Below are 27,495 nucleotides of genomic sequence, written 5' to 3'. Positions count from 1 at the left end.
GAAACACAGAAGGCTGACTGGCCTGGCAATGCCCCATCCCCGGTGCTAACGGGAAGTAACTTCTAGGGTACATCCCTGGCATCCCTCATCCACCCCCTATCCTTCTGACATTCCTCCAGGAACCATCCCAGCCCTGGTCAAGGAAGTCCAGGCTTCCTGGGGGAGAGGGAAGCAGAGAAGGGGAGCAGAGATCCCAGATCATTATCCTCAGCAGTCACTTGAGACCCCAAGCCCAGAGAAACAGGAGAACAGAGCTACTATTTCCATGGCAACGACCAGGCTGGTGATGGGTGAATGGGGGAGGGGATGCCTGTCCCCCAGAGCTTACATGGGGGTCCCAGTGACCCAGGAAGCAGCCCCTGAGATTGCAGAGACTTATGGAAAACCTTAGCATCAAGTTGGGAGACCAAGAGGGCAGGTGTGCCCTGGGGCCCTCCAGCTCTGGGGCAGCATGTACTTGGAACATCTCTCTGCCCCCTCTCTGCCCAGCTGCCTCCCTCTCCACATGTGACCTGTGGTCGGGCTGGGCTGGCCAGGGTACAGAGACAAGCATTGGGGAAGTGCTCCTGTGGGGAGGAGAGGGGTAGCCCCCAGAGCAAGGCCTGCTGGAGGCCAGCAGTGGGAGTTCTAGAAAACCACTTCCCTTCTGCAAGAGGTCCTGGGACTCCACCAACCTGAGGCTGGGTCTCACTGTGGTCTTGGAAGGAGCCAAAGCTGAACCGGGGCCTGAGCTCTGCTCTGAACTCTCAGGTGAGCCCCAACACATGCACATAAACATGCATACACACACACACACACACACACACACACACACACACACACACAGACACACCACCGCCCCCTGCGCTCCTCCCCACATCCACCAGGCCCCAGGCCTACACCTGCTGCACTCAGGACTCATTGAGACTCAGCACACAGGCCAGCAAGAACACCCCACTTCTTGGGCCTTCTTCCTGCATTGCTTTTACCCTCCCTCCTCCTCTCCCAGCACCCCTCAAAGTCCCCAGACCTAGGGCCCACTACCCGCCACCCATGTCCTAAGGGACCCCATGGAGGAGCGCCACGCTCCTGCACCATTAGCGCCTCACCTTGTACACCTGTCCGTAAGTTCCATTGCCGACCACTTCCACCAGCTCGAAGATTCCAGCAGGGTCCTGCGGGGAGGGAAGGGGCAGGAGGTAGAAAGAACAAGGTGTCAGGGCTGGAGAACAGGACAATGTGACCAGGGAGCGGAGAGAGGGATTCAGTCAGATGAGTGAGCACAGGTGTATCACAAGGGGGCTGCAGGGAACCAGACGGCCAGCTGTGCTTCTGGAGAAGTCAGAAGAAGGGGAAGAGATGACAGCGGCCAGAGCCTAGCTGGCCTTCCACACTTGCCCCTGATCCCATATGCCGAACCCTGAGCAGCTGCACCCTCATCTGCAAAATGTGGGTGTCCAGTGCATGCCTCTGGAGCTGGGGTCAACTGTAAATGACGCGATAGCCATAATGAGCTCCAGGCGGTGCCTGGCATAGAGAGTGTGTAATAAAAGATAATCATCACTGTGATGGTTTTTTAAAAGCACGGGTGAGGAAAGCTAGCAGGAGGTTAGAAATCCAGAAGCGCCCTCCACCTGGCCCTTTCCTGCTTCTTCCCCAATCCTCCTGAGACCCAGGGCAGGAGAGCAGGGGACAGAGAGAGGGCCTCTGGGGGTGGGGGTGGAGCCCTTGTAAGTGCCTGCTCTCTGGAGCCAGGAGGTGCCAGGAAGAGACTTGAAGGAGCAGACAAAGCCTCCACAGAGGCTCACTGCCTGCTGGACCGAGGGCAGGGCAGCAGGTGCAGCTGCGGGAGGCCACCCACACTCTCTGGGCAGGCCTTCCTTCAGCCACCTGCAGGCTGGACATGTGGGACCCATAGTGAGGACGTCACCAAAAACAATTCTGGGCCAATCATCTGAGAAGTACCTAAACTGAAACTCCTTTCTCCCCGGTTCTGAAAACCAGGATAGGATTTCTGGAAAACAGAAGAACCCTTCTCCACTCCTCGGCCACCACCAGCGAAGGGAAGCTGCCGTGAACGTGGTGGATGGTGGGGAGACAGTGGCGAGGCCTCTGAAGACGGTATCTATGCCCACTTCTCAGCAAGGGAAATGAAGGCCGGACCACACCCCGCTCCCTGCACAGCCCCCTGGGCACGTGTTACTGCGAACCCCAACTGGGCACTTGGGTGGGTGTCAGCTCCCAGAGGGACGGGGCCGAGCCTCCTGGTGCTGGGCTCGCTCACTCAGTTCCGGCTGAGGCTGCCCCCAAACCGAAACATGATGACATAACCACCTTACCCGGGGGCTGAGAACACAGCAGGCCCCACGGGAAAGGGAGAAACTGTCACTGCAGGGGGACGGCATGACCAGGGGCCTGCACAGGCTCTCATCTGCCCCCTGCAGAAGGGCTCATCTGCTTGGGGAGCCTCTGAACTCAGCCTGTTGGGAAGTCCCTCCTTATATCTACTGAGCTTTCCCAGGGGGTCGGAGACAGAACGGGACTCATGGCGGGGATTTCTGCCCAAATGGGGAAGCAGGATGGACTGGAGAGGCCTAACCTCGCACATGGGCGGGCCTAGTTCTGTGACCTCACACCCAATCGATCAGGCCTCTTCCTCAGAGGCTAGGGGAGAGCCTCGAGGAGTGCCGGGCAAAGCAGGCCTCGGGTCAGACTCCATTTCCGGGGCAGCTCTGTGGTGGCGCCAAGCCGGTTTCCTGACCCACAAACCAGTGCCTCCGGGGAAGGGCCTCCAGGGAAGGGCGATGGGGGGGACAAAGCCGCAAACCCTCAGGCAAACCTGTGACGGCATCGTGGGGCTCAGCCCCTGGCACAGAGCAGCTCCAGAGGGCTCCCCACCCTGGGCCAATGCAGGACCTGCTCCCCACCTATCGCTACCCCTCCTCCCCTCCAAACATCCCCGTTCCTGCTATCTTCCTCTAAATGCTGGGCAGCCCCTCCTCAGTCCTCACCCCTCTTCAGTCCTCACCACTCTTCCTTCTCACTCCTCCTCGTTGTCCTCATCCCTCCTCATCCTCACCCCCCCTAGATCCTCGCCCCTCCTCTGTCTGTGGCCCAGGTTCACCCTCCTGCCCTTCCTCCTGTGTGCAAGCCGGCAGGGCCCTGTGGCTCTCAGAAGAGACCCAACACCTCAGTGTCTGGTATTCAAAGTTGCCTCATCATTAACCACCCAATAAATACTTTCTGAGTGAGTGTCTACACCCACCCAGGGCCAGCCTAGGCCCTAATCAGGGGAGATCTGTCAGGCAACTTTCTCTTCCTTCATTAACTGTTAAACATTTATTGAGCACCAGCTGGGTGACAACTCCCCAATTAGGCGCAAAGGGAGCTCAGTGACACACGAGAAACACGGAAGGTCCGGGATAGACCTTGAGACTTACAGGCCAAGTACCCCAATGAGGACAGGCAGCCGTCAAGGATTTTGTGCCAGAGCAGGCAAGCACCAGGAGGCTGCCCGGCAGAGCCTAGGGGGTCTTGGGCATCAGCTGTGTCCTGAGTGAACAGCTAACTGCCTGGGGCCTTTTTGGTGCACAGAGCGGGGGCTGCACTGGGTGAGGGGTCCCTTGCACAGCTTCAGGGACAGAACTAAAACCGGGCAGGGCACGTAAGGCCAGCTCCTGGAGAAGACAGTGCAGGATGGAGGGGCGCTCTGGAGGCTGCGTCCAAGGTCAGCTGGCCACAGGAAAGTGAGAGCTTGTGTGTGTGTGTTGCGGGGGGGAGCGATAAGCTGGGTGGGGCTAGGCCAGGGACAACACTGTGGTCTGGTCGCTGACTTTGCAATGTTGGGAGACATCAGGAGGTTAGAAACGAGAGTCTAGAGACAAAGACAGAGAGTGGACAACCAGGCTGAGCTATAGGGACGGATAAACAGAAGAGCCCAGTGCTCAACAATGGATGGCAGGACAGATGGGCACACAGGCCCGAGGAAAGCCCTGCCGGCCCCCAGCTTGGGGCAGCACTGGGAACCGATGTGGGAACCACAGCTGGGGGCCAGGGGGCAGAAGGCCAGCGACTAGGGTGGGCAGGGGGGGGTACAGGCGAGGAGGAAGGGGAGCCTATGGGCACAGTACCCTGTGCCGAAGCCTGGCCAGGTGCAACGGGAAACAGATGACATGGCAGCAGGGTCGGACAAAGGGTTTTCAAAACGGGAAGCTCTCTCATGCCTGTGGAAGGGAAGAAGAGACGACAAGGACCGGGGAAGCTTGCCGGATGGATTTCTTGGCCTCAAGTGTACACATGTGCATACGTCCCCCGCGGGGTTTCCAGCCGTGCTGCTGCTGCTACGGTCCCGGTTGGGTTTCTCCCCTACAGGCCTGAGCATTCACAGGGCCTGATTCAGGTGGGATTTGTGCACGGATCTGGCTTCACATGTCCGTGAGCTCGGCCATTCTCTTACCAGGGGTGTGCAGGCGCCTCTGGAGGCAGTCCTGGCTCCCCTGACCCACCCTGCATGCAGGCCCAGCTCCTTGATCATGCTGCAGAAGTGGTCTCCAGCTCTTCCTCTGGGTGCTCAAACTCTGTTGTCAGCAGCTCGGTTCTTGTCCAGCCAGATGCTGGGAGGTGGGGAGGGCCAGGGACAAGGGTACAGATAACTAACAAGAGGAGGGAAAGAGGAAAGGAGGAGTTGAACATGAACACTGTTGGAATAAGTTAAAGACCCAAGTAAACAAAGATTTCCCATGTTCATGGATCAGAAGGCTTAATACTGCTAAAAGCTACAGATTTGCACTTCTATCAAAATCCCAGCATTTTTACAGAAGTTAACAAGTTTATCCTAATGTCATATGGAAATGCAAGGGATCCCACAGAGACAGTCTTGAAAAAGAAGAACAAAGTTGGAGGATTCACACTTTCTGACGTCAAACTTACAACAAAGCTACAGTCATCAAGATAGATACAGCGTAATGACAGACACACAGATCAATGGACTAAAATTGAGAATCTAAAATTTAACTCTTAAACTTGTGGTCAAGTGATTTTCAACAAGACTATCAAGGCACTCAATAATCTTTTCTTTTCTTCTTTATTTTTTTAAGACTTTATTTATTTGAAAGAGAGAGAGAGAGAAGAGAGAACATGAGCAGGGTGAGAGAGAAACATACTACCTGCCAAGCAGGGAGTCCCATGTGGGGCTCAATCCCAGGACCCTGAGATCATGACCTGAGCCCAAGGCAGACACTTCACTGACTGAGCCACCAACATGCCCTGCAATAGTCTTTTCAACAAATGGTGCTGGGACAACTTGAGCATCCACATGCAAAAGAATGAAGCTGGATTCCTACCTGATACCATAAAAATTTTAACTTAAAATGAATCACAGACCTAAAAATGTAAGCTCTAAAATCATAGAAATATTTTTTCTCCTGCCCCCTAAAGCCATGGAAATCTTAAAACACAGGAGTAAATCTTCACTACCTTGGATCAGGCAGGCAATGGTTTCTTTCTTTCTTTTTTTTTTAAGATTTTACCCATTTATTCATGACAGACACAGATTGAGAGAGAGAGAGAGGCAGAGACACAGGCAGAGGGAGAAGCAGGCTCCATGCAGGGACCCGATGATGTGGATCTTGATCCCGGGTCTCCAGGGTCACGCCCCAGGCTGAAGGCGGCGCTAAACCACTGGGCCACCAGTGCTGCCCCAGGCAATGGTTTCTTAACAAATAACACCAAAAGCATACACCAAAAAAGAAAAAAAACACATAAGTTGGATTTCCTAAAAATTTAAAACTTTTGTGCTTCGGAGGACACCAGCAGGAAAGTGAAAAGGTCACATAATGAGAAAAAATATTTTATGTTATATCAGATAAGGGAGTTATATCTGGAAAGGGACTTGTATCCAGAATATAAAAAGGACTCCCTAAGAATAACGATAAAAGGACAAATAAGCCAATTAAAAAATGGGCAAAGGATCTGAATAGACATTTCTCCAAGGATATATAGTGCCCAAGAAGCACACGAAAAGACTGACTTCAGTCACAAGAGACATTCGAACCCAAACCACACAAGATAGCACTTCACAGCTGCTGAGACGGCTATGATCACAAGGACAGACAACAACAGGTACTGGCAGGGACATGGAACCCTCATACGCTGCTGGTGGGAATGTAAAATGGTGCAGCCACTCTGGGAAACAGCGTGGCAGTTCCTCAAAATGTAAACAAAGAGTTATCACACGACCCCACAAGTACACGACCGGAAGGACTGAAAGCACATGTGCACAAAAGAAATCCGTACATGCAGCATTCACAGCAGCTTTACTCACGACAGCTGGAGTAGCAGTAACCCCAACGTCCACCAACTGATGGACGGATAAATGTGATGTATCCATATGACAGTATTATTTGGCAATGAAAGAATAGGGAGCACTGATACTCACTACAACACGGATGAACCTGGAAAACATGGGAAGTGAAAGAAGCTGATCAAAAGGCCACATGGGGATGCCTGGGTGGCTCTGCGGGTGACTGTGCGCCTTGGGCTCAGGTCGTGATCCTGGAATCGAGTATCGCACTGGGATCCCTGCAGGGAGCCTGCTTCTCCCTCTGCCTGTGTCTCTGCCTCTCTGTGTGTGTCTCATGAATAAACAAAATCTTTCAAATAAATAAATAAATTTTAAAAATTTAAAATCCAGAAAAATGTAAAAAAGAAAAATAAGCCTAAGAGAACTTCCCACAGCACTTAATAAATTACTCTGATTAGTGACAGTCTCCGTGCTAGGCAAGCGACCCTAGGAACATGGAAGGGAACCCTCAGAGTGCTTTCGGTCTATTAACACATTTGAAAGAGTCCTGAACCAAACACAGAAAATTATAAAATATAACACTTGAGTGATTAAGAGTTAGGGAACTTGGATTCCATCTCCTGGCTCTGTGGTTAACAGGCTGTGTGTTTGGGAACGAGTCACTTAATTTCTCCGGATTCCCTTTCAACAAGGTAAGAAAACCTCCCCAGCACTCACCCCATGCCTGCAAATGCTGCAGGCCACGCCCTAGGCAGCTGCCACCTAAGGGCCGTGTGCTCCCACCCCACGTTATGCCAGGGGCCGTGAAGCTCAGGACACGGCAGTGAATCACAGTGTAGGAATGCAGCCGCCCCTCTGCTTGTGCTCCGGGGGTGTGCAGTCAGTGGCTGCTGCAGCTAGGCTCTCTGGGAGGAGTTGCCTGCAGGCTTCTGACCGGGTGGGGCACGCGTGCCCCCAACACCGTGGTGGTTAAGGGTCAACTGTACTTTTGTGGTGCAGGGAAAGGGACAGTCCGTACTGCTGTGTCACTCCCGAGAGCCTCTGTACCTAAGCACTTCTCACGCCCCCATTCCCCATACATTCCAACCTCAGAGTTTTCAGTGCACAGGGAAGCAGCGGAGGGCGTCATACAAGCGCTAGAATCTGTGACTGATGCACAGGATGGGAGATAGGCACCCGAAGCCTTGGGGAGGTCGCTGCCTCAGGGAGGTCACTGTGGCACAGCCAGGGTATGGGGTGCTGTGCCCCGCCCCCGCCACTTCATGGGGGCTGCACGCAGGCACTGCTGCCACCTGCACACTCGGGACACCACTCCCCAGGGACCACAGCCCCTTGACCTGTTTCCTTCCAGCACCAGGCCCACGTGAGTGCATGGGAGAGACTTGGATGCTGGTGACCTAACGCGTGACCGGCAGGCCAGATGCAGCAAGGGAAGCTTCATGCCAGAGGCCCAGGGATAAAGGGCTGGAGGCAGAAGAGGCAGCAGCCCGGCCAGGAGGCACCCAAGGGCACAGAACTGAGGGAGCAGTCCCATCACACTCTCTTCCTCTGTCTTAAAACCTGGCTTTTCTTTTTTTTTTTTTCCTTGAAAGAGAGAGCACCTACAGCAGGGGTGTAGGGGGCAGAGGGAGAGAGAGAGATTCTCCAGCAGAGTACCCACTGAGTGTGGAGCAGGACCCAAGGCTCCATCCAGGACCTTGACATCATGACCTGAGCCGAAATCAAGAGTCCAATGCTCAAATGACAGAGCCACCCAGGTGTCCCTTACATCCCCCTTTAAAGAGGTCACCGGAGTCAGTGACCCCAGCAAGGCCCCACATGCCCTGGAAGCACTGCCTTTGGCTCTAGGACCCTCCCACCTTCACCCCCCCGCCGCCCAGCACTGGGCACAGGCCGGGGGCCCGACAAACATCAGTAAGCTACAGTGGAGCCCGGTGCCTGGATCCTTCTCAGGGTACCCACTCATCCCTTTGTACCCACTCAGTTGGCCAGGACAGACCTGGGTGCACACTGGCCTTGGCTCCTTGTCCCCTGCGCTGTGGGCTCTCCAGGCGCACCCCAGGCTCGCCCAAGCTCCTAAATCGGGACCGAATGGAACTCTGATAACCAGCAAGGCCACCAGTCGGGGCCTGGGGGCCCAGCGCCAGCTGGCACTTTCCTTCCTGTCCCCCAGAACCTAGAGCCGTTTCATGCAGCGGTGGGACAAACGTTAGGTTCTGTACGTATGAAGGCTGGGACCACCTCCCAAAAGAAACACACTGGCGGGGTTCACCATCCGGCCCAGAGACTGCGGTGTGGTAGGGGGCAGGGGCAGTCACGGAAGACTGGGTTCAAGGAACAGAGGGCCAGGGTGGGGGTAAGTGACAGGGGCAGGGACCTACAAACAGACAGGAGGGCTCCAGAGTCCCAGAGTGGTCTAGGGGAAGAGGGGCAGGTGACCGAACAGGCAAAGGGCTGCCAGCACCCTAGGGTGGGAGTGACAATTCTTGTAAGAGGCCCAGACCTGGCACGGTTGATGCTGGTGTCCGGGCCTGTCCTCCAGTGGCCTTCAGATCGCCGTGCCCACAGGTGGACGCCACTTCCTCGGCATCCACTCTGCCTGCAGATAAAACCCGCGAGCCGTAGGGGGTCCATGAAGGGCTTTAAGGACACACAGTTGCTAACAATATTAGCCACAGCTGTTTTAAGTGCCTGTCAAACAATGCCTCTCTAAACCTGGCTCTGCCTTCTAGGAGCTTCTAAGTTAGACACCAACACGGAGAGGAGAGAACGAACATGTGGACGAGTCACCTGTGCTGCAACGTGAGGCATCAGTGAGGCATCAGGCCGCGGCGGGACAAGAAGGCAGGACGGGACAACACACCCCCTCCTCTTCTGCTGACCCGTGGGTCTTTTTTAAGATTTTACTTTTTAAAAGTAAGCTCTATGCCCAACATGAGGCTTCAACTCATAACCTCAGATCAAGAGCCACATGCTCCTCCAACTGAGCCAAAGCAGGAAGGGTCCATCCACTCAGAATTCCCAAGCAACTCTAGGAGGCTTTCCAGCGGCAGAAATAAAGAGAACAGTAAGGCCTGGCGAAGGGCCGCAAGTCCCTGGGAAAGAGATGGGGGAGGGCTGGTCTGTCCTGCGCGGCAGGCCCAGCCCTGATTATTCACTGGGATGTGTCCTGGCAGGTCCCTCGGCCATAACCTGGGCTCAGATGTGCCCTCCAGCCCTGGACAGGAGGCGGGGCCTTGGGGGTGAGGGGGCCACGTCCCCACTGCCAGGAGACAGGTTCACCAGGGAACCTGTGGGAGACACACAGACAGGGAAGGGGCTCTAGGCGCAGAGGGAGGACCTCTGGTCCACAGAGGGACCCAATGAGAGCTGCACACCTCTCGGGCCAGGAAGAGCAGGCTGCCAGGGCCCAGGGAGCCTCTGTTCACCTGGGGCTGAGACTGGGCCAGGTCCTGCGGCCTCCCAGAGAAAGACAAGAGGCCTGTTAGCCCGAGCTCATCCTGTGACTCCACAGGCCCACCCAGAGAGGAAGAGGGGCAAAGGCCCTGTGGCACCAGGACCCAGGCTGGGGAGGAGCCCTCACTCCCAGGAACTGGGCAATGGTCACAGAGCCACCCCCACAGCCCTGGCACCTAAGTGCTAAAACAGAGGCACGTGCAGCTTCAGATCTGCCCTCAGCCCCAGTGCCAACCCCAGGACTACAGGGAGACCAGAGCAGTGGAAAGGGCTGTGGGGTGGGGCTGCCCACAGGGACACAGGGCACCTTGGTGCCAGCAGAGCCATGGAGAGGGCAGTCCTCCGACAGAGGCATGCCACCCCATCCTCCACTGAGCTGGGAGCAGGAGCAGGCCAACGCCATGTGCATGTGCAAGCACAAGAGAAGCATGGGGGTGGGGTGGGGGTGGGGTATCTGTGGGAAAGAGTGAGTGTGCGTGAGGAAGATGGGAGTGCATGTGGGCTGGTGGGTGGCAGGAGTCTCCACACATCACCTCCTCCTCCCAGCCCAGCAGAGACTAGATGCCCTCCCAGGGAAGCCAGTCTGGGGGGAGGCATCTCTAGTTCCTATCCCAGGAAGCAGGCTCAAAGCCAAAGCCCATAACAGAGAGACAGGGGACAGGCTCCCAGTGGGGAAGGAAGCCCACCCAGGAGAGGAGTCAGCAAAACCTGAGGGAGAAGGAAGGAAAAGAGGTGAGGCCCTCACCACCCCCTCGGCTGCCCCACCCAGTAGTAAACAAAACCTGCACAAACTCCCTCCTCATATTCACCACCCTCCAAGACCAACCCTCCATCCCTAGTCTCTGTTCCCCAGGGAGGCTGAGCCCTCAGTTCTCTGAACCGGACAACCCGGATGGTTTCTGTGGTGGGGGGCGGGAGCTTCGAGTCCCTCCTCCTGGGTCTCTGCTACAGAAGCATGCTCACGTGACCTGGACCTGCACGCATACCGAGGCAGACACAGGTCCTGACACGACGCATGCACAAGCACAGACACCACTACTGGGGAGGCAGCGAGGGAAGCAAGGAGGTGGAAGCAGCTCCCTGCCGCCTGCATGCCCAGCTCCCATGGACACAGGGTAGCCTCGGTGGTGGCCTCGAGGGAGCAGAGGGGAGGCCCCCAGGAGCTGGAGGGCAGTGCAGGGGAAGTCAGGGAGGGCGGGAGGGGTCAGAATGCCAGCAGTGATGCCAGTTCTAAAATGGCCACAGGCAAGGCAGGGGACAGATGGTCCCTTTCTGCCGTGGCACTGGAGAAGAGGGGAAAGGGAAAAGAAAAAATAAATATCATCACAGTCAGAAATTTAAAAATAGACCCCAAACCCTAAACGATGAACAGCTTGCTTCTGAGGTTCCACCTGCCTCCAGAGCATTCTGGGGAGAGGGAGGGGTGAGGCCTGGAGGGCACCCCCTGCCCAGAGCCGCCTCCCCAGCCTTCCCTCTGGGCCCCCGCTACCGGGGCACCTTGACCTTGGCCCTGCCACAGAAGCGCTTTTGTCCGTGACCAGCAGAACCCCTTCTGTCACCTCATACCCGGGGGCAGCGCAGCCACCACCCCAACCTCTGGCACCCCACAGTCACCATGTCAGGTACACCTCAGACCTGCAGGGGGCCAGGCACGACTATCACCCCATTTCACAGACGAGAAAACCAAGGGTCCAAGGACTTTCATATTTGCTGCAGTGCAGCTGGTGGCAAATCCAAGGGGGCATCTTGCGGCCAAGTTGCACTACCCCGGTCCCCAGGGATCTGTCAGCCCCCCAGATGACACACGCCGTGGGCGGGCCAAAGAGGCTCTTCCTCAGGCTCAGATCTGACCGCCTAAGGCCAATCTCCCAGGCATGGCTCATCTGGAGCCTCGCCAACCCCACTTCAACTCCACCTTGGGGTCACTGTTTCCTGCTGGTGTGGGGGCAAGGCAGAGGGGCAGGCACCCTGCACACCTCAGGACTTCTCTGGGTTCTTCTATACCGCCGCGCCCTTGTTCACTGCTCACTCCCTTAAGCACAGCACTTCGCCCTGCCCTGCAGCTGCGTGCCCTGCCCATCCTCCAGGATGCTTCCCACTGACCACCTGCTTCCACGGGGCCCTGTGGTGCCACCAATTATATTCTTGTGATTACGTTTCTGTCTGTCTCCTGTGCTAGGCCCTTCTTAGGAGTCAGGGCCACATTCAAAACCTGCCTGTTAAATGAATATAGAAATAAAAGAAAGCTGGTGTTCCCTAGAAAGGCCTTCCTTCCTCCTTAGAGCAATGGTTTCTAACACTAGTGTTGGGTTTATCTCCATTCTTCCAAAACTAATCCATGAATATTCACTTAAAAGCAATGCACTAGGACAGCTGCTAAAAGCAAATCTCTTTTTGTCATGGGGATCAGCACCCTATAATTTATATGAATAAAGACGTGTCACTAGAAAGTAGACTTTCTTAAAACAACAAACTCCTATATAGCTGGCAAAACCCAAACAAGAACATGATTCTTTTTTTTTTAAGTAGGCTCTGTCCCCAACATGGGGCTTGAACGCGTCATCTTGACATTAAGAGCTGCACGCTCGCTCTAGCGACTGACCCAGCCAGGCACCCCTGAACAAGAACATGAGTAAGGATCCAAAGACTGTGTATGGCCACTAGGCAAGGAGAGTTCAAGGGGAAGCATCCTGGAGGAGAAAGAGGCAGGCAGAGGCTGGGTTGGGTGAGAGGGGCCAAGGTCCTCCCCACCCAGAAGACAGCTCCTGGATCCAGGGAGGGTCAGAGGTGCAGGAGGGTGGGGGGTGGGGGGCCGCAGCCCCAGGGAGTAGCACAGCAGGCAAAGGAGTAAGCACAGCAGGCAGTGTGTAAACCAGAGGCCTGGCCCGGGTTCTGATGCCACCATGAAACAGGGCGTCCAGGAACTCACCTCCAAGAGCCTCTCCTTGTCTACCTAGTTCTAACACACAAGAATTTTTGGATGTGAGGACATTCTGAAATCCACCAAGCGCTACACATTTGCACAGAACCGTTCTGAAGAGACTGCGCCCAGAGAACCAGGGGAAACTGGGTCAAAAGTAACACTGTCGGTGGCCCCAGGATATAGGGTGAAGAGCAGCAGCGCAGAATAGAACCCTGATAAAAAGCAGAACTGAGCCTAGGACAGTTAAGGGGGGGGGGGAGGCAGATCCATGACCCTGGAGGGAGGGCTGACCAGGTGGGCCAACAGGAGGAGGGTCATCTCTATGGAGGGGGGAGGGGAAGGAAGAAGAAGAGGAGGGGGAGGGGAGATGGGGAAGAAGGGGGAGGAAGAAGAAAGGGGAGGAGAAGGGGGAGGGGAAGAAGAAGGAAAGGAGGGAAAGGAGAATGGGGGAGAGGAGGAGGAGGGGGAGGAGGCGATGGCAGAGGGCTGGCAGGGGCGGGAGGGGACCACACGCCCATTCCCCATTCCCAGTGGGAGCCAAGTGGTGGAGGGGGGCTGACAGAGAAGGACCTCAGCAACCTGGCCGGGGTAATAAGGCTTCTCACTGTAGCACAAACAAATCATTATCCTTCACTGCCAACCTCCTCCTGAGGGAATCAGGTGTCTGCATGCCTCTGAGGGAAGGGACAAGGAAACCTGCGGCCTATCTGGGGGGGAGGGGGGGTGCTGGCTGGCTGAGCAGCAGGGCCACTCTTGAATCTCAGGGTCGTGAGTTCGGGCCCCAGGTGCGCAGAGATGACTTTAAAACATAATAAATAAATAAGTAAGTAAGTAAGTAAATAAAAATGGTTGTAGACAGGAGGCCAACCAGGTGTGGTGAGGGCCCTGGGGATAGAACCACCAGGACTCAGGAGGAAGGGCAGGAAGGGTGGGAAGAGCAGGAAGGGAGGGAAGGGCAGAGGATGGGATGCTGAGTCAGGTAGCACAGCAGGTGCAGGGTGAGGTAGGCAGGGAGGGGAGGAGGGTGGCCTGAATCAGCCCAGGAGGACCAGGGCTATCCTACCAAGGGTGGAGACCAGCCTCTCCCCGGCCCCACCAAGGGCCAGCTCACAGTGGATTACAGCCCAGGGACATGGAGAAGGCAGCAGGACTTCCTGACCAGCAGGATGGAGCCCACATGTCCCTACCTCTCCCACCTGCTCAGCACCTTCCCTGGCCAACTTCCCACCAGGCCAGGCATTCCTGGGCCTAGACAACCCAGACAACCAGAGACCAAAGCCCCACGGTGAATGGACCAGAGTGCTGCCCTCCTTGGTGGGACGTGCCTGCACAGTACCCCTGCAGGCACCGAGCCGAAGCCCCGGTGGCCTGGAGCAGGGAGACCCTCTGTCTCCAGGCCCTGGGAACCTAGCAGCCCCAGCCCCCAGCCTGCAATCTACAGACGAGCCTTTCAATAAGCACTTTGCTCCCTTCTGTACTGGGGGCCTGGGTCTCAGACCCTAACAGAGCCAAGCATCCCCCTCAGGGCACCCGGGTGACACCTAGGCTCCCCCCACATGCCCAGTGCTTCTTCTAGGTGGCCAGGAGCTTCTGTGCAGAGGGCAGAGGGCAGGCCTTTGGCTCAGGGGAAGGACAGACAGGAGTTTCAAGTTCAGATCGTGGATCCTGAAGCTGTTCTGTCTTCCAGGGGAGCGGGAGGACTCTCGGGGCTTGGTGGAGGGCTCCAGGGCAGGGAAAAGGCAGCCAGCTGCGCTCCCACCTGGGGGGCCCGGTGACTCAGCCACCCACAGCTAAGGACAACAGGCATGTCCACAGACCCCAGGAGATATCCTTGCTGAGCCTTTCTTTCATAAGAGTGACCAGGTGGCTCCAACCTCCAGCGAACAGTCACCCACACGTCAGCCACACTTCTGTTTCACCATCATAGCGGCCCCATGAGGGGGTCTGGCCACCCTCATGTGACAGATGACAAAAATGAGGCAAAGGAGTAAAGACGGCCTTGACAACAGTCACCCCGTCAGTGATGAAGCAGGGTGTGAATTCAACTCTGTCTCCAGGGCCCGGGCTCTAGTCCAGACCCTTCCCGTGCCCCAGGTCAGTCCTCACTGGTGTGGCCGCTCTGCCCTGGGTGCCAGCAGGCTCGAGGACTAGTCCCTAGAGTGTGTGGGCCCTGAGGTCTGCTTCGGACAGGCCTGGAGACCTGCTGAACCCTCCTCTAGCATCTGCTGTGTCCTTCCCAGATATGCAGCCCAAGCCCACACCCCAACCTCACCCCCAGGGGTCTCTGCAGTAGGTGCTGGTATCCCCCAGACGAGCTGGGCTGTCATCCTGGGCTATCCCACCCTGGCCTCTCTCTCAGCTCCCTCTTACCCAGCTTCACACACACAACAGCGTGGGGTGAGCATGCCTTGCGTGTTTACAGTGCCGAGAACAAAGAGCACACCACCTAGGCAGCACTCCCAGACTTCCAGGAAGAAAGAGGGAAGTAGGGAGGGGGAGCCCAGATCTGGAGGACCCCGGGGAACACCTGGTCCAGCAGGCCTGGGAGCCCACTTGCATCAGATTACCTGGGTGAACACACCCGGGCTCTGTGGGGTGCAGGGGCTGCCCCAGGGGCAGGGCCTGGGCACTTGAAGGATAAAAACATTTCCCAGGTGACTCTGACCACCTGATTAGACCCCCTGCTCTCATCCTCTCGTTCTGTGAGCAAGGAAACCATATCCCAAAGAGATGACACTCACCCTGGAAACGAGAAACAGACCTGAAACCAGAACCAGGGCTCCTGGCTCCTGAGGCCGCTTTCACTCTGGGTGTCATGCTGCCCATGGCCTTGCAGGGCAGCTCTCTGGAGACGTCAGCTCGGCCCCATCTGAGAAGGTCGTGAGGCCAGGGCAGGGGCTGGGATGGCAGCAGGAATGTCATTGCCCCCTTGTGAGACACACGTGACCTGCTCAGAACATACCCTCGACCCTAGGCTGCCCAAACACCCAGGAGCCTGTAGGTCCTCCTGCGGCCATGCCGCACAGCAGGGTGCTGGGCATGCGAGTCCTGGCAGTCGGGTTGGACAGGCTCCACAGCGGACCTCCACCGGCACCTTGGAGATGTACCCAGCCCTCACAAGCTCACTCCACACAGGCACCACAGCCGTGTCCCCCTTTCCTTAGGGAGCAGTGGCGCTGACCACACCCAGGCAGTAGGTGAGGCCCCCAGGGACAGCGCGAGGCCCCCCCCCCCCCCCCCCGAGGACAGCAGGGCTCCTAGGGCTGAGTGAGCACCAGCCAAGGAGAACCACAGTTCCTGATTCACACCTGGCTCAATGTGAGGAAAAAGCAGAGATGGCCCTGAGCAGGGCTGAGGGGAGAAGAGCCTGGAAGCCCCAGCGAATATGTGCAGCCCCCTCCAGGCTGTGCACACGAGGCAGAGGAAAAGTCCTCGGGTTTGGGAGCCAGCACACAGACTGGTGACCCAGGGACAAAGCCTCAAGAGCGTACTCTAAGTCCCAGTGCCCACGCCACGAGCTGTGGCCCTGAGGCCTAGACTCTGACCTGTAAGGCAGGCCCCCTGCAGCGCCAGCTCTCCTGCCCTCTCCTCTTTCCCCTTGAAGGTCAATGAAGAAACTGCAAATGGGGTGGACAGAGGAGAGCCAAGAGGCGGGACAGGCCACTGCACCAGCCACCTCTAGTCTAAGAAACCCAACACGACTGTGGGTCATGCTGGGGATCTGCCCGGGGCTTGGGCCCCAGGGAGGGACGCAGCCTGACCAGCTCCAAACCACACAGGCCTGGAGGTAAGAGGGGCATGAGAGGGGCCTGCAGGGCTATGCAATTGCCCCAAAACACCTTCAGCAGGGAGCCACCCCTCCCCCAAGTATGTCACCCCCAGGAGAGCTGCAGCGCCCTGCATGACCCAACCCTAAACATCTCCCTCCTGCACAGGATGTTATCCAGGTCTGAGTTTCCAGCACCCAGAAGGGTTCCCATCAAAACACAAGCGTGCACTAATGGAGCACAGCTTCCAGCCAGAGATGTGCCCCGCACCCTTGGGGAAAGGTGGGACCAGGAGGGACAGAGCTCTGGACCGGTCCACGGCACTCATCACAGGTGGTTTCCTTCCCTTCCTGGACAAACTCCCATCGACGTGGGTGCCCCTCACATGCAAGTGCAGACAGGCTGCTGCACTTGGTTACCCTCGCCCCTCAAGTGACCTTTCCAACCCCCTCCAGCGGACCCCTGGACCCCCAGGATGAGACGTCAGAGCGGAGACAAGCATGGTGTTGCAAGCAGGCACAAGAGAACCAGAGACAGGAGGGGGCTGGAGGTCCTGACCATGGAAGAGAAGCCCCAACTTCTTCTGCTGCAGGGTCTGCTTGTGGTTCCCGCAGCCATAGCCCCTTCATTTAACCCTCCTTGGGCTGCAGGCTCTGGGGCAGGGGCGGCTTGGGGGCTGGCTGAAGACATGCCAACATCTGGGAACTCCCAGGAACCTCTGCAACGATGTCACCTCAGCCCACTCCACAGGTGTTAAGCACCTGCTGTGTCAGGCCCTCCCCTCAACTCCATGGGGAGTGGGCTAGGGCTGGGAGGGAGGACGGGCGTGCAGCCTCATCCACGGAGCTGCAGCTGGAATGACAAACAGGCTGTGGGCTGGGTCATGCACCGGCATGAGGGTTTTCAGTGCCTCCACATCGCACTCTTAACGTGGCTAAGACCCTCAGATTTTAGGTATCTATAACTGCAGTAAAAAACGCTGTTTCCAAGGGAGGAAGGAGACTGTCTTCCTTTCTTCCTGCTGAAGAATAGGCCTCTTTTCTGCATCATTCAGCTCTTGCTTCTAAACTAAATCTTCCAGATTCTTTTTAACATTGATAGAAAGAGAGAGAGAGCATGTGCACACAAACAGGGCACAGAGGAAGGGCAGAGGCAGAGAGGGAACCCCAAGCAGACTCCAAGCTCACTGTGGAGTCCGACCTGGGGTTCCATCTCATGACCCCGAGATCACAACCTGAACTGAATGAAACCAAGAGTCGATGCCTGACCACCCGAGCCACCCAGGGGCTCCAGCCTCCTAGATACTTGTGTGCAGCTTTCCCTCCTGTCACAGTGCCCAGTCGGCAGCCCATCACCACAACATCTTTTAGTCCCAGGCTGGCCCCCTGAGCTTCTGTGTTCCTGGCATGTGCCCACCACCGCAACCCACCTGCAGTCCCCAGAGAATCAGGCTAATGTCTCACACCCGCTTCCCAAACATGTTCCATGTTTGTGAACAAAGTCTGTCCCCTACCCAGGCAGATTGGGACAGCGGGCTCCTCGAGGGCAGCAGCCTCCGTCATACAGGCTGTGTCAGTCCATAAGACAGGCCTCAGTCCTGAAGGCCCTAGACAATGTGACCATGGGAACATGGACAGTGCTCCATCCCCACACAAGCCCACAAGGCCTGCCCACCACGGGCACACATGTGCAACGAAAGCAAGGGGCGGACGGCACTGCTCACAGCCCATGGTGTAGGATGGGGGGCCCGCGGTGCCGTCTCCTCACAGGCGCCCGCGCACGCCTTGCCCCTGGGAGTAGGCCGGCCATACAGGCGCCAACACGCTCAGGCTCTGCACTGAGTCACACCTGAGTCTGACTCAGGCGCTGCCACTTGCTGGCTGTCCAACCCTCCATGAGGGCCTAGGGCTCCCCAAGTGCTGGGGGCCTTGGTGTCTCCACCCTGAACATGAAGAGACCGCTCACTCTGCAGGGCTGGCAGGAGGGCTGGCGGGAGGACATGAGGACAGAACCTATCACATGGTTGTGACCTCAGGACCCCTTGTGCGGTGAAGCCACATGAAATCAAAAATAACCCGGGTCAGAGCAATCTTTGCTCTGGACCGAAAGGAGACAAAGGGGTCACCGGGAGTCTCACAGCAGAAGAACTGATAAACAGCAGAGCCACATGCTGCCTGTCCCCCAGCTGGGTACTGTTGCCCCTGCTCCACCCTGTTCCAAGGTGCTTTCCAGAGGGAAGAGGGGCCTTGTTCAGGCAGACTCTGAGCCCTGGCAAGCCGAGACCAGGAGCCCGCCCAGCTCTGTGCTCCTCAGCCAGGTTCAGGGGCATGGCAAGTGGACAGCAGCACCATCTCTGGGCCCCACCCACCTGTCCCCACTGTGGCCCTGACCCCCGCCCCTCGCCACCCCTAGAGCGCACCCTAGGCAGGATGCCTGCCTCTCCATGCAATCTGAGTCATGCTGCCCGCTCGCCACACCTGTCTCCCAGGGGACACCCTGACAGTGAAAAGCCTAGGAGCAGCAGAGCGCACTCACCTCATCCTGGGTGCGCCCTCCACTCCTGCCTGTTTTCCCAAAGACTCTTACCCGAGCCACTCCAAGCTAAGGACCAAGTACTACACGCTTCAGCCACCTTCTCAAAAATGTGCCTTGAAAGAAAGAGTGGGTGGGTGGTAAAGAGGGAACATGAAAATTTCCTTCCCTCCAGCCTGGCTTGGAGTCAGCCCATTGCACCTTCCGAGGTGTGCCGGCAACGCATGAAAGCTGTTGGGAAAGACAGGAGCTGCGCAGAGTCACTTCCGGCCCACATTCCTCTGCGCACCCAGAGAGCAGTAACAGGGGACTTCATGGGCAATCCTGCCCCAGCCTTCCCCCGGCCTCCCCAAGTTGACACTGAGTTCGCAACAGGCACCGCTGGCATCCCAGGTGGAAAAACAATTCTTCGACCAGCTGCCAACACTTGGAGCGGGTAACAACCCTGGTCCCCACATACTGAAAGCCATCAGTGCTTCCCAGACACAGGACACCTAGGGCTTCCTCCCCAGCATCTCCAGACGCCCCAGGAGTGCCCCTGGAGTGCCGTGTCGCCGGGCTGAGGACCACCGGGTAGGAACGTGTGCTGGGCTGCACCGCTCAGGGCCCAGGACATGTGAGGAGTGCTTTGCTGCTTGTGGATCAAACAGAGGGAAAGGACAAGTTACGGGAATAGTGGAGCAGAGTCTCCAAAAGTGAGTGATTACTGAACCCCAACTCTGAGCTCAGCTTTCTCATGGGCACCATGAGGGGTCAGCAGGATGTGAGGATCACAGTCCCTGGACAGGAGAACACGGTGGGGAAAATGAGGCCATAAAGCGACATACGGTACAGAGTTATAAGTGTTCAAGGACTGAATTATGGGGTCTGTGAGGAGGAGGAGGTGACCGGCAAGGGCGGGTGTGGTCAGGAGAGGCTTCAGGGGCAGATCACAAGTGGAGGTGGCTTGGAGAAGGAGCCCTTCCTGCCTCAGCCCTGCTGGTCCTCCATCTGTCCCTGCAAGGCCCGCTGGTCAGGGAAACTTCTCCAAACCTGGCTTCCAGGAGCAGTCAGCAAGGCAAGCCCTTCCAATCTTCTCCTCAAACGGTTCCTGGAGAAAAAGGGTGCGAAGATCCCCTCTCTCCCCAAGAACACCAGCTCGGCCCAGGCCTGCGTTGAGGAGGCCTTCTCAGCCCACAGGCCAGGAGGTACAGCTGCTCCCCTGCAGTCCAGACTCCAGGATACTGGGTGCTCTGGGTGCTCCAGGGTGCTGGGTGCTCTGGGTGCTGGGGCTTTGGATGAGGGGGCTCTGGGTGCTTTGGGTGCTGGGGCTCTGGGTGCTCCAGAGTGCTGGGTGCTCCAGGTTGCTGGAGGCTCTGGATAATGGGGCTCTGGGTACTCTAGGGTGCTGGTGCTCTGGGTGCTGGGACTTTGGGTGCTGGGGCTCTGGGTGCTAGGTGATCTGAATGCTGGGGCTCTGGGTGTTCCCAGGTGTTGGGTGTTCCAGGGTGCTGGCGGCTCTGGGGTAGGCCTGCAGACTCTCCTGCTGGGGGAACGCCCTTTCCAGCTGAGTCTGAGGTTTAACCACCTCCACTGTCCAAGGCCTCTGGCTTCCTCCCTGCCCCCCCAACCCCAGCCACCCCCTACTTCCTCAGAGAGTCCCCTCCTTGTCCCTCCTCATTCATCCCTCTGGGGCCACTATTGGTTCCTCCCACAGGCTGTGCCACCAACAGCTCTATAGCCTTCTACCAGCTTCTGTGCTGCCACCCTCCCGAACCAAAGCTTTTCCTGGAGTCTGGCTCCTCCAAGAAGCCCAAGACTGTGGCTTCCCCAGCCCTGCTTCATTTCAAACATGCAAAATCAGGAGCAGTCCCCCTGCACACCCCACTCATCCCTTACTGGCACACAACATAAATTGAGACTCTCATTTATTTATACACGGCATCTACCTAAACGTTGGTTAGAATCCCACTTTGCACAGACCGTGCGAACAGGCACAAGGCCCAGGGCTGGGCCCACTTGTGCTTATTTCTGGGAGACTTATCTACCTTCCAACCCCAGGCACCACTCAGGCACACAGCACCCCCACCACCACCCACACACAGGTGCCTACGTGAGCAGATGGGAATGTGCATTTGCTGGACCATAGCGATCACTGCGCTGTGTACACGGACATCCAAACGTCGTGTCATACACCTTCCATACACACGCCTTTCTTACAAATCTAAAATAACACATCAAGTGATGAACTTCTCCCTCATATACCTGCTCTCGACGAGAAGCACAGTCACCCACCCTCTGCAGGGCGACACGTAGTTCATGCAGACCCAGTACCGAGACCCTCCCCCCAACAAGCAAAAATGAGGGTCCTTGGAGTCACACGCCCTTCCCACATACACATGCCCTACCCTCCAACACAAACTTTTTTTTTCCTCCCACAGGAAGGTTCAGAAGACATCATTCTGGACCGTTAAGCCTGGGGCTTCCACCCAATCCCCAGGCCTTGGTTGTTGACCTAATGTTCCACCTAAGAATGGCCCCATTCTAGGGTCTCCCAGTTGCAGCCATCACCAGAGTCTCCCTGCTGGTTTGCCTCTCCTGCTCTTTCTGTGCCAATGACAGCCTGGGTTTCCGGCCTGTAAGCTGTTTCTCTCTATCGATCAAGCAAATATTTTTGTCTTATAAAAAGTAAGAAGGATCCTTTTTACACACTCTCATGGCACACTGAGGGCTGCCGTGGTCTGTACCTGGCCTGCGGTTACGTGTGTACCTATAGGATTATTTTGCCAGCGTCCCTCTGCAGTCCGGGCTACAGGAACACCAAGTCTATCTTGTTCATCAATGTGCCCCTCGGTGCCTAGTTCCAGAACTTTCCTCAAACAAACAGGAAGCCTAGCCACAATTAACAAGTACTTCCTCAGGCCATCTGGCCACTCGAATGGAATCTCAAGGGCTCCTGGGTCATTGTAGTTCCATCCCCTTCTTCTCCCCTCCTTGTACCATCCCCTCCCCTGAGAAAGAACAAAAAGCCTCAAGCACCTTCTCAACTAGCCTCTAGAGGAGCTTCCTGTGGATGGAAGAACCCCAGACTCCAGTCAAGGCCTGGCTGGTGAGGAGACTGGCAGGAAGAACAGGAGCAGGGAGAAGGAACGTGGGTGTGGCCCCAGCCCACATCTGCTAGCAAGTAAGGGCTATATCTCCCTCTCTTCTGTGGGCACTCAGGAAACATTCTGAAAGTTGACTTATTAACCTGATTACTTTTTGTTCTATTTCCAACCCAGGAAAGACAGAGGATGCTCGGGGAGGAGAAAGGACTGGGCATCAGATTTCGAGATGACTGAAGACAGGGCAATAGAAAACCAGTATTATTCATGGGAATCAGACTGAATGAAACCTTCCCAACCCTGAGGAGCCCAGGGGATTGAGGAGAGCGGCAACAGTTAGGGAAGGGGGAGCCGGAGCAGTGGAAGCATGTCTTAGGTGAATGCCCCCAGGTCCTGGTTCCAGCCTAGTGCAGGACTGAGCCCAACGTGACACCCAGAGCCTGCCCACAGCCCACAGCCCCCAGGGCCTGGTTCCACGAACCACAGCCCCCAGGGCCTGGTTCCAGCCTAGTGCAAGACCAAGTCCGACATGATACCCCGGGCCTACCCATGGCCCACAGCCCCCAAGGGCCTGGTATGCACACAGCCGCCTGCCCGTGCCTGGCGCTGATGCAGGAAGGGATGTCTCTGAAAACCTCGTCTGGCACTGATGCAGGAAGGGATGTCTCTGAAAACCTCGTCCAGTAGGACTTGTCTAGAGCCAGCAAGGTCTATGGGGCTGACTCCTGGACGGCTTCTGGAGACGCTGCCTGGCCCCAGGACTATCTCTAGGTTGAGAGGCTACCTCCACAGTCCTCATGTCTAGACCGAGGCCCGAGTTCGAGCTTGTAAAGAGCAGCCACGCACTTCCTGCCATCCTGTCCCCACACCAGTAGGAGGGGACGCTACGTGTCCAAGCCGTGTCAGCTGCCCTGTCGGAGGCACCAGGAGGCACCAGAGCCAAAACCAAGAGGAACGGAGGCCAGGCCTGAAATGGGGAAATCTGCAGGGCACAGTGGTAACAGCTCTGCGGGCAAGTGTGACAGGTGGGCCAGCTGGCTCCCTTGCTGACCCTTCTTCCTGTCATCTTAACTGTCAAAACTTCATCTTCCCACAGACCTTCCCCTCCACGAATCACCAAGGGCCATGGCAATCTGTCCTGCCCGGCGGTGGCCAGGACGGCATCATCGCTCCCCTCGTTTGGCAGGGAATGGCTGAACACCTGGCTCTGGGGAAGTTCTCTAGCACCTTCCTTCCATCATTGTGCTGGAGCAGGCCTGCACTTCACTGCCCCCAGTGCCCCAAACAGCCCCAGCTTCCCTCTGCAGCTGTCTAGGGGAAAGTCACTTCCAGGCACCGCTCCTCCTGCAGCAGGAGACCCGGCTTCCCACCGCCCTGCCTGAAGCATCTGCCACCAGTATCTGGACAGCTAGCGCACCAGAACCTGATGTTCGGCAGCCCAGAACCACCAGCTTTCCGGGGGATGCTGGGCCCGTAGCCTCGTGCAGAGAGAAGAAGGGGGAAGAGGTTTCTCTAAAGCAGACACAACAACACAAATTCATTTGACAAGGAGCACCTGTCAGTACCACCGCCTAGCAACAAGTCCCTCCTGCTTGGGCACCACGGTACGACTTGAACATAGTGACACTGAGCCTCTAGCTCCACAGTTTCAAGGACACTGCAGTCTGAAACTTCCAACTGCTCAGACAGTAGGGAGAAGCGGTTTGATCTATGAAGTGGGTCAACCAAAAAGGAGCGACGCAAAAGGAAAGAGGTCAGCCTGGGGTCTGCTCCCACCTCATCCCATCCATTTTGCTGATCCTTATTCCTTTGTGGGAAGCCAAGAGCCACAAGCCAGAAGACTCTTCTGGAACATCACCAAGCTTGGACGCAGAGAAGGTCTGAAACAAGAGGCCCTATTTTCTCTTGGATGACCCTAAGTTTACTTCAAGTGCATCACACTCAGATGAAGGTTTCCAGAACTCTGTTTACCACCAGACGAGGTCAGATTCCAAAAACAACTCAGAAAAGATATTCTTAATTGTGTGTCCGTAAAAGAGGGGCAAAAGCAAGCCCAACAAACATGACATTTACTGAGTGCCTTCTCTGAGCAAGCATTGTGCTGAGAGCTCTCCCTTGTTCTGATATGCATTTATTCAACAAACACTCCCCATAATGTGCAAAACACTGATGAAGGCACTGGTGTGCAGAACAGTCAGAGCCCTAGCTTCCCCAGACCTTACATTTTAGTCGAGGTGGCTAAAAACAAAAACCTCTGTCGGATGGTGATAAATACCATGAAGTAAAATAAAGCAGACTAAGGGAATGCTATATAAAAGTGACATAAAAATAACGCAGGGGAAGCAGCACTTTTTCAGATACAGCTGTGCTGGAAGGCTTCTCTGATTGCCATCCAATGACAGGAGCAGCAATAAGCCTCTACATGCCAGGCCCGGGGCTGAGGACTCAACAGGCAAGACTTGGGGAGTCCATGGCAGCTCTGAGTTGGGCACCACTGCTCTCCCCACACCGAGCTGGGAGGAAAGGCTCTCGGTAGCATCTGGCAAGGCTGCACGGTGACAGAGCCAGGACTTGAACTCAGGAAGACAGCCCCGTCCCCATGCCACTCTGCGGGGGGAAACAGAGTCTCAGGGGTCAAGTGTGCCCCTGGTGGCAAAGCGGCAGGTCCACCGGCCTTGCCACGCAGGGCTGGGGTTCAGTGCCATTCAATCTGGCCCCTGTCAGACTGTTCCTCTCATCACTGGCTGAAAACCAAACCTTATCTTGAAACAAGAGGAGAAAGACAATGTAGGCTCTCCCAGGCCGGCTACTAAGTGAACATGTTCCCCGCTCTCTGCCCCCAGCACAAAACACGGACGAAAGGGAAACGGGCTTCGCTGCTAATTCTGTAGGCTGCCGTTTCCAACTGAAAGACAGGGACAAAAGAGATGAGCCAGCCTGCTGCTCACAGGACCACAGCAGCTCCGGAGGTAGAGCAAGGGGACAGGCACTAAGGAAAGGTCAGCAGCAAGGAGGAAGGAGCCCTCTCTCCCTTTGGCCCTCCAGGAGTGGGGTGGCGGTAGAGGCAGTGGTGGCAGGATGAGGAGCAGGGGGGATAGAAACCCTGGGGTCAGGTCCAAGGCCTCTCCTGAGGGGAATGAGAGGAAAAGGAGGCAGGAGGCTAACAGTGCTTCTGGCTTAGAAGTCCAGAAAGGAAATGCCACAGCCAAGGTCAGAGGGCATTTGCAGGATGGCTGCAAACCCCAGGTAGCGGGGGTCAGGGCAAAAGTGGAGGTTTATAGGAACAGAGAAGCCCTAGCAGAGTTCCACAGGGTTTCAACCACAGGTCATAGTTTAGACGCTCCCGTTTATTGTATGTAACCCTGTAGCCAGAGTTAATCAACAACCAAGATGGGAAGGGAAGATGGGGTTCATCCCAGAGCACATTAAGGGCAGCTGGGAATTCCATCGTATGATACCCCAACAGGCCCTGCCCTGCAACACACGCGAGCACACACGGAATGAAAGCCAATGCTTAGTCTCCCTCCTCAGCAACTTATCACCTTGTCTCCAGCAAGGCAGGTCTCCTGGCCCAACACTGCACCAAACAAATTGTGACCTGAATGGCAAGAAAAACTGTGTCACCTAGAGAAACCCAATTAACAACATGACTCTGCTCTCCTCAATTCCCCTCTCCCCTCCAGGCATATCCGGGGCACCTGCGTGGCTGACCGCCTTTTCCCACCACTGGCCACGTTCCCTGGCTAACAACAGCCAGACGGGTTTGAACGAGGGGCCTCCAGAGAAGCCAACCCTGACTCGACTGGGGAAATTCTGCTGCCCCCTACACCGTGGCCTGGTAGAGGAAGGACGAAGGACACAGGATAAACGCAGCCCCTGCGTGGACAGTCTGGAGTGTTCACCTTGAAACCACTAAGTTGCTTCTTAAGTGCGCGCTTCTGGCTGAAGAGGGACACAAATGCTCCTGAGAGCTCCCAAATGGGGGCGTGCACGTGCCCCCAAAGGGACAATAAACAGGTATTTCTAAGAAATTCCTGCTGTGGTTGACTCCTGTAATCCCTTTCCACCAGAGGCCCTGCCCTGCGACGCCCCCATCATCTTCCCGCTGCCTGCCCACCGACCCCATGCAGCACGTCCACACACATAAACATCCTCCCGCCGGCCCTGCCTGCCACTGCCACGAGCCAGGGCTTCTGGAGAGAAGCAGCGCCCCCCCCACCTCCCCCCCCCAGCACTGGTCTCGGCTCCGGCGCGGGGCCGTAGCTGCAGAGTTGGTAATGCAATAGGCAGGGACCCCGAGACCGGATATGCCTGGTTCTGGACTGCTGTACTTGAAACAGGAGAGGAGGCAGAGGGAGCGAGCACACGAGGACCAGGGGGACGAGGGCGTCTGCGGGGTGCAGACGGGAAGGCCGAAATTCCGGCCGGGAGGGAGAGCTAGGCCATCCAGGGGGTGGGCGAGGCGGCGGTGTGTGGGGGGGGTGCTGCTGTCAAGGCAGTGACAAAGTCAAAATTCGAGGCGCCGAGCGAGGGTTGGAGGAAAAGGAGGAGGTGGAGGAGGAGGAAGGAGACACAAGTAAGGGCACGGCTGGAAAGAGGCCAGGGAGGGGGCCGGCCGGCAGGACCGTGCAGGTGACAGGGCTGGGGCTGCGGGAAGCGCGGGGGTGGGGCGGGGGACGGGGGTCAGCGGCGCCGGCAGAGGGGGCAGGGGTGTGGGGGCGGGGCAGCGCAGGGCGGGGACCGACCTGGCTCCGGGAAGCTGCAGCGCGTGCCCCGAGAAGGGGAGCCGAGGGCGAGGGTGAGGGCGAGGGCGAGGGGCCCACAGCGGGTGGCAGGGGGCACCCGGGGGACAGCGGGCACGTGAGGCGGGCGGCCGCGCCGCTGCCCCGCGGCGGCGGCGGGGCAGGAGCCGGGGCGAGGCTGGGGGCGGCGCGCTCACCCGCAGGGCGGACAGGTCGATGTCGTCCAGGCTGCGGGCGGGGGCTGGGTCGCCCATGGCCTCCGCGGGCAGCCGGGCCCCGGGGCCGCTCACGCTCCGGCTCGGTTATTCCGCTGCCGCCGTCGCCGCTTCTCCCCCATCGGGGGATCCCGGGGGCGGACTCCGCCGCGCCTCCCCCGGAGGAGCGCGGAGGGGGAGGGCCGGCGGGAGGACCGACCCACCGACTGACAGGAGCAGGCGCCCGGAGCCCGCACCCCGAGTCTCCCGCCTCTCCTGCGCAGGCGCCGAGTGACCGCGCGCCGGGAGGGAGGGCGAGGAACGTGACGCGAGCGCGCCGGGCGCCCCTCCCCCTAGGCGCCGACACCTGCGCGCAGGCGCAGGAGAGAGCGCGAGCGCGAACAGCGCGCGCTAGGACCCACAGAAGTGGGCGGTGGCCGGGCGGCTGCGGAGCGCGCCCACCGGCCGGCGCGCCTGCGCACTCGCGCTTCCTCCCCTCCGCCTGCGTTTTGCCCTCT

At 57.3% G+C, this 27,495-nt stretch overlaps 1 protein-coding gene across 11 annotated transcripts in view; it reads right to left on the bottom strand.

Moving 5' to 3' along the window:
• The window catches only part of MINK1 (misshapen like kinase 1), a 42,054-nt gene extending 14,785 nt beyond the window's left edge, over positions 1–27,269 (bottom strand). For 10 of the 11 annotated variants that reach the window (XM_072821483.1, XM_072821484.1, XM_072821485.1 and 7 more), the window contains exons 1-2: positions 26,981–27,269; positions 1,089–1,154 (exon numbers count right to left, since the gene is read on the bottom strand). In XM_072821483.1, coding sequence (XP_072677584.1) covers positions 1,089–1,154; positions 26,981–27,037 — 123 coding nt within the window. In that variant the 5' untranslated portion in view covers positions 27,038–27,269. Of the gene's footprint in view, positions 1–1,088; positions 1,155–4,109; positions 4,203–26,980 lie in introns of all 11 variants that reach the window. The other variant, XM_072821490.1, reaches the window with a different exon arrangement.
• Positions 27,270–27,495: the final 226 nt, after the last annotated feature.

This window comes from Canis lupus, chromosome 3, assembly GCF_048164855.1.
Source record: "Canis lupus baileyi chromosome 3, mCanLup2.hap1, whole genome shotgun sequence".
Classification (NCBI taxonomy): domain Eukaryota; kingdom Metazoa; phylum Chordata; class Mammalia; order Carnivora; family Canidae; genus Canis; species Canis lupus.
This window is presented reverse-complemented; position numbering and strand designations above follow the sequence as displayed.